This window comes from Marmota monax, unplaced genomic scaffold (genome assembly GCF_021218885.2).
Source record: "Marmota monax isolate L192 unplaced genomic scaffold, Marmota_monax_Labrador192_F-V1.1 WCK01_AAM20220418_F8-fsc00075, whole genome shotgun sequence".
NCBI classification, from domain to species: Eukaryota; Metazoa; Chordata; class Mammalia; order Rodentia; family Sciuridae; genus Marmota; species Marmota monax.
Genome location: NW_026694772.1, coordinates 7,196,032 through 7,206,485, shown reverse-complemented (window position 1 = coordinate 7,206,485; position 10,454 = coordinate 7,196,032). Strand labels below are relative to the sequence as shown.

Genomic DNA, 10,454 nt, shown 5'->3' with positions numbered 1-10,454 from the left:
TATATATATATATATATTATTTTCTGTATCAGTTAAAATCAATTAATAAAAAAGAAAGGGGAAACTGAGGTCCTTCAAAATGTTGAAGTTACAACCCTGCCCCAAACAGAGCCACAAGAATCCTAAATTTTTATATCATCCTTGGAAGGACACAAACTGGGCCCTATGTAACATTCCTCAACTTCTCTCACTGGGGCCTTAGGGAATAAGAATCTTGGTCTGAGGGTTTGCAACCTAGGACAGTGGAGAGGAGTGTCCTGTGCCCTTCTAGGAATCAAGTGCAGAAACATGATAGTGATGGTACCACAGATTCCAGAAGTCAGAGATGGCACAGAGCCTGCCCCTGCCATTACTCTCAGAAGCTTTGGGTAGGGCTATCAGGTTGGCTTCTAAGAGAAGGGATTCAGGTCCTTGGTCAGAGGGAGGGCCCTTATATAAGCAAAAGAAGGAGTCCCAGTCCCTGCCAAGAGTTAAGATGAGGGTTCTCAGTGAGGACACAGGCAATCCTTCATCCTCAGGACCAAAAGGACTTCACAGTGCCCCACTCTTGCTGGCATCCCAGGGATACCTGAGCATTGTTGACATAATGTGATATACTTACTTCTATGGTGTCACAAGAGGTCAGGGATCACAAGTAAGGTCAGCATTGGGAGGATTTCCACGTTGTCCAAAGGCCATGGAGAATGCCCTGAGAATTAAGGGAACCATTCATCCCATAATAGCTGAAGCATCAGAAAATCCATTCCTTACTCTTAGCTTCGAGAGACCAAGGACAGGTAAGGTAAGCTGAGAAGACCCACATATCCATCTGTTTTGGGGAGTTTTGTCCTTACAATGAGGGGACATGCCTCAGGACAAAAAATGAGATGTTCTACATCATGCCAAGCATCAAAACAAGAGGATAACCATTATTAAATAAAAAGGGCAGTGAAGAATCTGGCCCTGCCCTGCTTTCAGTCCTTTAAGACCCAGGACAGGGTTGTCAAGATGAAGTTCCCATAATTTATTTAAGTCGGGCCTTCAAGAGGTGAGACCCTTAGTCTGAAGGTGTAGCCACCATTCAAACAAAGGTGGGGGGTCCCAAGTCATGTGTGCTAATTTGAGGAGACTGGGTGAAGACTAAGGACTACAAAGAGGTGAGAACATAAAATTCCCCATTGATCTGTCAATACTGAGGTCACCTGAACAGGAATAATAAGTTGAATGGTCCTTTAACTTCCCTTCTTGTAGATGCCAGGTAGATTTGCAATGTTAATTTCAGAGCAGGAGAGGGAATGGCTCCCATTGCCCACTACCAGTTGACATGATGGTTGTGAATGTGGAATAAGAGGACTCCTCAACTTACAGGCTAAGGCTCACTCTATCTTCCTCTTCCTCTACAGGTTTCCAATAGTAGAGAGTGGACAGGAGAGGTGGAGCTCAGTGAGTTCCTAGAGCAGTTTCCTCACAGAAAACTTTAAATGTAAAGAAAATGTGGTAATATACACAATGGAATATTACTCAGCCATAGAGAAAAATGGAATCATAGCATTTGGTGGTAAATGGATGGAACTGGAGAATATCATGTTAAGTAAATAAACCAATCCCCAAAAATCAAAGGCCAAATGTTCTCTCTGATTTGTGGACGTTAAACCAAAATAAGGGAGGTTGGGGAGGGAAATAACAGAAATCCATTGGATTATGTTCTCACCCAGTATAGAATAGAGGACGAAGGGAATACGAAAGACAGAATTACTTGGTCATAACTTTCCTAGCCTTGTATTTGAATACTTGACCAGGATAACTCCATATCATGTACAATCACAAGAGTGGGATCCTAAATAGAATAATTTATACTCCATGCATGTATAATCTGCCAAAATACTACTGTCAAGTATAACTAAAAAGAACAAATAGAAACCTATAAATTAAAAAAAAGCAAAACTGCAAATGCAGTCTTCCTTCTAGCCATAATGGAATTTCCATCCTGAAGGTGCACACAGCTTCTTCATCTCCCTCCCCAGGGTTTCCTCATAAGCTGTTCTCTTACACACACACACTCCTGCCTACTGTCTCTGACCACAGCCAACATACCTTGGGGTCAGAATAGCATGTTCCCCATCCACAAGAAATGCTGACAGGCCTGAGATTACTCCCATGGTCACAGAGGAGCATGTGCTAACACAGCAGTGGAGGAAGAGCCTCTCCCTTTTCTTCTCCTGTTCTTGAGGATATTCCCCAGAGCTCATCTGCTTCTGAGTCAAGTACCATTCCCCAGAGGCTTTGTAGCATTTTAGATGCTACCACTATTTATGCAGATGTTTTTAGGCACAAGATATGATGAGGGTGATAACAGCCAAGATGAGGAATATTCAAGTTCCTCAGAGATCTCAACTTCCAGTGAGACGCATCATGCCTGATTCTCTAGCTATGAAGGTGAATTTGTTAATTGTAAAATGAAAGTATATAAAGTATAAAATAAAACAGCCCATTACCAATGAAGACATGCTGAACATTGTTGACCAGAAGTACCAAGACCAGTTTGCTGAGATCCTCAGGAGAGTCTCTGACATATTGAGGTTGTTTTTGTAGTTGATGTAGAAGTTGAGTCAAACAGTAACTTATATGACCTTGTCAGCAAATTGAAACTCCCCAACAATAGGAGAATTCATGCTGGCATGGGGTAACCCACAACTGGTCTCCTAATGACTTTCCTGGAAAATCCTGAAGATGTTGTGAGTATACATTGGGGAGGAAGGACTTCATCTATGGAGAGCCTAGGAAACTCATCACCAAAGATATGTTAAGGCTAAATTCCTGGTGTACCAGCAGGTGATCAACAATAATTCTCCACACTATGAATTCCTGTGAGGTCCAAGAGCCTACACTGAAGCCAGCAAGATGAAAGTTCTAGAATTTTTGGCCAAGGTCAACAGTATTGTTCCTCCCACTTTCTCAACATTATATGAAAAAGCTTTGAAAGATGAAGAAGAGAGATCACAAGAGAGAATTTCAGCCAGTCTTGACACTACTGCCAAAGCCAGGTATGTTCTATGGTGTTATGGTTAAATATGAGGTGTTCCCCCTGCAAAAAAGTTCATGTGTGGGACAATGCAATAAGTTTTAGAGGGGGAATGATTGGGTTATGATAATCTTAACCCATTCAGTGAATTAATCCCCTGAATAGGGATTAGGTGAGTGATAATTGAAGTCAGATAGGGTGTAGTTAGAAGAGGTGGGTCATTGGGATATGTCTTTGAGGTATATATTTTGTATCCTGTGAGTAGAGTCAGTGTTTGTCTGTCTCTGATATTCATTCTCATTCTCTCTCTCTCTCTCTCTCTCTCTCTCTCTCTCTCTCTCTCTCTCTCTCTCTCTCTCTCTCCTCCCCCTTCCTGGTTCCATGTCCTGACCTGTTTCCCTCCACCACACTCATTGTCCATGATGTTCTATTTCACCTCAAGCCCCAAGGAAGCTGGGCTTCTATGGACTGAGACTTCTGAAACCTCTTCTAATTTTCCTTGTCAGGTTCCTTGGTCACAGCAGTGAAAAAGCTGACTAAAACACATGACTATATCCAACAGCCTCTCTTAGACCTATTTTAGTCTGAGACCTTCTTATAAGAAAACATGACACAACAATAAGAGTTTTCTTGGAAATATGAAAAAAACAATAATAAAGCAGTTGAGAAAATAGAAGAGTAAAAAAATAAAACATGATCAATCTTGGATTCCCTCATTTCTTTTAGTCTTTATTATGTAATTGAATGGTTTATACCTTGATATGGTTAGCTTATTAATAATAGGGTATAAGTCAGACTTCTTGCTCACTGTTCTTATTCCCAAAACATCAGTTGATTATCTCTTCCTTGGGAGGTTCTGTGATCATACAAGAATTGCTAAGATATAGATTCTACCCATAATTTTAGAAACTGGGAGCTACACTCATATGAGGAAAATGTTGAGATACCCTATATGACTCATAGGATAGTAGAAAGAATGAATGAAAAGGAGAAGAAATTGCCTGTGGCAAGGCAATTTGAATGTCAGGAAACTTCAAGTCAATGTGATGCAACTTTAAAATTAAGCTTCATGGTGATCTCTACGTGGCTGTGGGGTTGGTGAGCAGAGGCCATACCCTTAGAAACTCTGTCACAAATTTTAAAAAGAAGACCCTTGAATTGAAAACTGTAGTGGAAGGCCTATAATATAAGATCCAATATTATGTATTGCCTTGAAATTTCATGAAACCAGCAGGGCCTCAAATGACCTAACTGCAAGTTCCCCAATATGTACTATAGATAAGATCTCCTTGCCAAACAAGTATCTTTATTAAGAAGATTAGATACAGAAGCTTTTGGACTTATTCAAACAAAAAAATCACCTCTTCTTCTTAATCTACAAATCCTGTCTTCTACTTATTTACTCTGTTTCTGAGTGCAACTCCCATGTGGTCTTGTGCAGCATATAGTGTCTTCCTCCCTCAGGAAGGAGTCATCTGTGCAGTGTCCAGCGTTGTGTGTTTGCATACAACATTAACACACTGGAGGAATTCCTCCATCACAAGTGGAATAATTATTAGGCCATTAAAGAACACTTTCAAGAGTAACTTTGGGATCACAGATAATATAGATTCCAAAGAAGTATCTACTTACAGGCAGTGTTTTAGAGTTTTAGGGCTACCATTAAAAACTGACCATAAGCTAATAGCTTAAATAGCAGAATTTTTCTTTCATAGTCCAAAAGGCTACAAGTTCAAGATCAAGGTCCCAGAGGATTGGCTTCCTCTGAGGCCTCTCTCCTTGGTTTGTAGAAGTTCATCTTCCTTCTGCCTCTGCACAGGGTGGAATTTTGGTGTATGTCCATGTCTGGTGTCTTCTTGTGTGTTATAATAATTTCTTATAAGGGCATCCTATCTGTATTAGGGGGTACCCTAACTGCTTCATTTTAACTCAATTACCCTTACAAAGATCTTATCTTCAAATATAGTCACACTGTGAGGGACTAGAGTTTAGGAGTTCAACATATGAATTTTGGAGGAGAGGGTATACAATTCAACCCATATGGACAAGAATAGAAGGAATCTTTGCCCTTGTCTATATGTAGTAGAATACAATGCATAAACTAGGTGTTCTATGCATATTGACTCCTGGAGCTTCTGAAAAATAAAGGTGATACTTCTTTGAGGTGAGATGTACAGAAGTCATTGTATTGTCAATTTGCCATCAACTAAAAGGAATAGATGCCACTTCTTTGAAAGAGCATTGTACTTAGGTTACATTGAGGATTACTTCGCAAATTCTGATAGCAAGCTAGATTTTTGTGAGGAAGAAATGAATAAAAAATAGAGGAAGTTTGGATGGAAATGTAGTTGGGAAGCACTGAATGAGTTGGTCCTTGACAAAATTCTAGGAACTTTGAGATACATGCAGGTGGGAAGAACCCCCCACATTCAAATTAAATAGCAGATGCCCTCATAGGGAAAATCTAATTTTACTTCCTAAAATAGATTTTTAGCTGATTTGGTTCTTTGATAGCATTTCATTTTATTTGACATATCCTGGATTTTAAAAAATTCCTAAAGGAGAGTGGTATTATCTGGATAAAAATCATTATAACTGCCAATCACTGAACACTGGATATTTGTCAGTCATTATGACAAGGGCTTTCTGCCCAATACATATATTCCCATGATCCTACAAAACTGGTTTTACTTAGGTTTATATAACAAAATACCAGAAAATGGTTGGTTTGAATAACAAACATTCATTTCCTGATATCCTGGAGACTAGAAAGCCCAAGATCAAGGTTCAAGAATATCTGGTTCTCTTGCAGACATTTGCCTTCTTGGTGTATCCCTGTATGATGGAAAGAAAGGGAGTACAAGCTTTCTGGGTTTTCTTATAAGGCTATTAATCCCATCACAGAGACCCCGCCCTTATTACTTCATTTAAAACTATTTTTTTTTCTCAAAGGACTCACTTCCTGTCACATTGAATTTAGAGTTTCAACATACAAATTTTGGAAGGACAAAAAAAAATGTCAATCCATAATAAGGCTTAGGAAACTGAACTGGCTGATACAGAACTAGCAATATTCTCATAATCTCAAGGTAGTAAGTGATAGAATTAGGATAAATCACTGATCTGAATTCATCTAGAGCCCATGCTATTCCACTACTCTCATGCTAAGGCTGACCATGTGTACATTTATTAATTTTTCTCCTCACTACAACAAAATATATCTTAGATGATTGAGATTTTTTTGCCCAAAGTTCTGAATTATAATCCATAACCAGAGCAATAAGAATATCAAAATATATGAGATGTTAGAATAAACACAAAGAATTGGTAACAATATGATCATCTACATGTGCAGTGTCCAATTAACTTCAGGATTGGGATCTCACCAAATTATCAAGCTCTAGCTTCTTTCGTGTAGTAATTAAATCTCTCAGAACAGAAGTACCATGAAAGATTGAGTCTGTGTGATGAAGAGAATGAATAAATCAACATTTACTGTGGCAGTCACCTCCTATTCCAACCTGTCCACCTTGTTCTTCAGCTTCCCCATCTCACATCACTCCAGAGACACAGACCTATGATCTTCAATATTTGAAGTAGGTAGACTATTCAAGAATTTTCAGGAATGTTGCATTTGGCAGAAAGCTTTTCATTAAAGAGACAGCACCAAGATGAATTTGTAGATAAATACTGACTGAGAACACATAAACTGAAGTAGGTATTGCTTTCGTTCTCATTCAAGCTCCCCACCTTAACTATCACCAGAGACTGGGACTTTTCTCTCACTTTCTTTGAGCTGGCAGCCTCAGAAATAGGAGTTCATTGCCTTCCCTTGGCTTGCTCTTAGATATAGGGAGCCAAGGCCAGGTACTCAAGCTGACTTCGGCAAGGCGGAACTTATGAATGGGAGGGCATTGCAGTAAGGGGGAAGGGCAGAGGGCGGGGCCCAGAAATCACAGTAAAATCTAGAATTCTCTTTGAGGCTGAGGTAGTCCTACACCCCAGAGCAGAGGGGGCGCTAGAGACGCAGCCCTGGCAGTCGGCCTCTCTTAGCCCTATCATTGGTGATCGCTCTCACTTCCTCCCAGAGTGCCCGAGGAAGGTAAAGGGCTTTATCTGAAGCAGCTAGATCAGCGAAAGGGAAAACGAAGTTCCAGTCTCTGGTCGGCTTCCAGGTGAGGAGTTTGACAATGAGAGAATCATTACCTCAGAAAAAGTGTCCCCTCCCCCTCCTCCAAAACCCCTCACTCTTATTCTCAGTCTTAAGAAGGCCTGAGGAGAGCGGGCTAACTGAGATTTTTGTTTATTTCCACCTCTAAGGTCCCAGGAAGGCAAGAGAAAATAAAAGCGGGAAGTCCTAGTTTAGTAGAGTAGGGGAAGGGGACCCTAAAATCAGTAAAGGCGAGGAAACTTAGTTGGAGACCAAGACTGTGTCTTCCAGAAGACGCAAACATGGAGTCAGGTACATGTGAGCCGTTCTTTCTTATTAGGTATAGGGCGGGGGTGTTAAGAGTCTTGGACCGAAGTGTGTGGGGAGCCAGAGGTGGCTCCGGTAAGCAAAAAGGGTATCATGCTTAACAGGGAATCAAGGGCATAACCTTCAGTGAGTTTTAAGGAAATCACCAATCTCTGAAGAGTGAGATGGCCCAGAGCCTGACCCTACCATAAGTCTGGGAAGCCCAAATGAGGGGCATCAGGCAAATTTCTGCAAGGATGTGGTAGTCTCTTGAGGATATGAAGACCTGGGTCATGGGTCCTCGAGTCAACATAGGGAAGCTTCCCAGTTATAGCCAGGTTTCAAGGCAAGAAATTGAGGGAACCCAGGTCCTACTGGCAGCCTGTGATGTTTGTGCACTACCAATGTAACTGGTACTCATTATATCCTATGGTATTGGGTAGGGGACAATAGTGTTGAGAGATATTTTTTAATAAATGTATGATGTAAGGTCCGCTGTAGGAGGATTTCTAAATATTTCCAGGAGTTAAGGTGAGAACCATAATGTCTGAGGGAAACATCAAGAAGAAGATACCACAGAATCCATCTCTTATTTTCCGCCTTAGGAGGCAATGCACAGATGAGGTGGCCCTCATATCCTCCTAGGGAGTTTTAGGAGATGCCAGCAGGAACAGAGAAGTTTGGCATAAAGGGAAGATTCAGAGGTCAAAGGAAGTGTTGAAGAGACCATTCACTATTGTATAGATAACAAAGAATCAGATCCCCACCAATGTATTTAGCACTAGAGGGCCCAGAACAGGGCTGTCAGGATGAGGCTGTCACTACTATATATCAAATTTAAGAGAGGTAAGGTATTTGGTATGAGAGTTAGCTACCAGTCAGAAGAAAGGAGATGTACCAGACACTACCTGGACATCAGGCAAATTCTCCAAATGAGAATTGTATACCCAAGCATGCCATGATAGAGAGGGCTCCTTGAAACTCTCAGCTGTGGAATCTCTGACAGGAATGTAGGATGAGAATGTCCTTTACTTCTTCCTCTGGGGTCTCAGGGGCATGTTGGCTTTTTGGTTTGAAGTATCAACTTGAGAGCAGAAAAAGAGAGAAGCCCAGGACTTTTCAACAGTTGATGTTGAATGGGATGACTTCCCACACCTCAAAACAGAGGCTCCACTACCACTCCAATACACCCTGGTAGGGACAGTGTGTAGCCTAAGACTCACTGTGCCTTCCAGGAGACAGGTTGATTAGACTATGAGCATTGTGGGTTCCTAAAGCAGTGCTCTCCCAGAAACCTGCAGAAGTGGCCTTAGTTAAAGCCAGGGAGGTAACTCCCTGCTGAAAGTGCTCTTACAATTTCATTTTCCCTCCTCCAGGTGCTTGCATCACCAGTCATCCTGCCCATATTCCTTCTATTGTCCCTAATCTGATTCATCATGCCTCGAGGTCTGAAGAATAAGTTCCTTGCCCGTGAGAAACACCAGCAGGCTCCAAGTGATCCTCAGGATTTTGAGGATTTTGAAGAAGCAGCAGCAGCAGCAGCAACAGCAGAAGGGTTCTCTTCTTCTCTCCACAGTCCACCTGGTACTGAGTCACGGAGCAGTCCCCAGGATCCTGAGAAAGCACAATCTACTACCACTGCTTCTGCAGGTGTTTCTTGCACTACATCTGATAAAGTTTCTAATAGCCAAAAGGAGGAAGGGAAAAGCACTTCTGAGGCCACACTCTCCACTGATGATTCCTGTGAAGATCTTCTAACTGGAAAGGTTGGGTTGTTGGAGCAGTTCCTCCTCTACAAGTATGAAATGAAGCAGAGTATTACTAAGGAAGATATGCTGAAAGTTGTCAACCAGAAGTACAAAAATGAGTTTGCTGAAATCTTCAAGAGAGCCTGTGAGCATCTTGCAGATGTCTTTGTAGTTGATGTGAGGGAAGTTGACTCAACCAATCACTCATACAACCTTGTCAGCAAGCTGAAACTCCCCAACAATGGGAGAATTCGTGCTGGCAGGGGATTACCCAAGGCTGGTCTCCTGATGAATGTCCTGGGTATGATCTTCATGAAGGGTGACTGCGCCTCTGAGGAAGACATCTGGAGATTCCTGAAGACGATGCATGTATATCCTGGGAAGAAGCATTTCATCTATGGAGAGCCCAAGAAGCTCATCACCAAAGATTTGGTGAGGCTAAAATACCTGGTGTACCGGCAGGTGGTCAACAGTGATCCTCCACGCCATGAATTCCTGTGGGGTCCCCGAGCTCATGCTGAAACAAGCAAGATGCAAGTCTTGGAGTTTTTGGCTAAGATTAATGAGACCGCTCCTAGTTTCTTCCCAACCCTTTATGAAGAGGCTTTGAAAGATGAGAAAGAAAGATCCCAAACCACGGATGCAACCAAGCCTGAAACTACTGCCAAAGCTAGTGAAGTTCCCAAGGCCTCATGTCCAGCAGCTTCTCTCACACCTGTTGAAGTTTGAGTCATTTTCATCATCCAGATAATAAAATATGACATTACAATAGGGGTTTTCTTGAAAATATAAGTGGGCTAATAGACTGCAGGAAAAAAATTACAACCTCATCAATCCTGGTATTGTCTAATTGTTTTTGTCTTTTGTTTTATGGAGTTAAATGTTCTGAACTTTCCTTGGCTTATTCAAAAATGTAGAAGAAATTAAATCTTTAAAAAATAGTCTGTGTTTCTTGACTCATTCGCCAAAATTAATTGAACATATACTGTTCAGAAGTCTCTGTGGTAGAATGGGATACTGAAATGAAGCAGACTCAGCCTCTACTTGTAGAATTATTTTTTGAGCCTACAAGCTGTAATCATACAAGAAAGTTGCTGAACTGCCCTATATAACTTTGAGGTAAAGTAAAAAGAATGAGTGTGGATGAAAGTATTCCTTATGAGAGCAATTAAGTGGAAATTTCATGAGCAAGGCAGTTTGGGGCTTTAGGAAACTGTGAGTCCTCAGTGGGATATAAATTTTATTTAAG

At 41.3% G+C, this 10,454-nt stretch overlaps 1 protein-coding gene and 1 pseudogene across 1 annotated transcript; both read left to right on the top strand.

Annotated features, from left to right (window-relative positions):
• Positions 1–676: 676 nt before the first annotated feature.
• Positions 677–7,180, top strand: LOC124079653 (melanoma-associated antigen B5-like; annotated as a pseudogene).
• Positions 7,181–7,453: 273 nt separating this feature from the next.
• On the top strand, positions 7,454–9,934 carry LOC124079652 (melanoma-associated antigen B5-like). The gene is made up of 2 exons (XM_046425328.1): positions 7,454–7,491; positions 9,034–9,934. The coding sequence occupies exons 1-2, from the start codon at positions 7,454–7,456 to the stop codon at positions 9,932–9,934; spliced, it is 939 nt and encodes a 312-aa protein (XP_046281284.1).
• Positions 9,935–10,454: the final 520 nt, after the last annotated feature.

What these genes read in the sequence shown, in the direction of transcription:
- LOC124079652 (XM_046425328.1), top strand. Translation starts at nt 7,454, where the DNA reads ATGGAGTCAGGTACATGTGAGCCGTTCTTTCTTATTAG. An exon ending in GAGCCGTTCTTTCTTATTAG is followed by an intron (nt 7,492 to 9,033) that starts GTATAGGGCGGG and finishes TTCTCTCCACAG; the next exon opens with TCCACCTGGTACTGAGTCAC.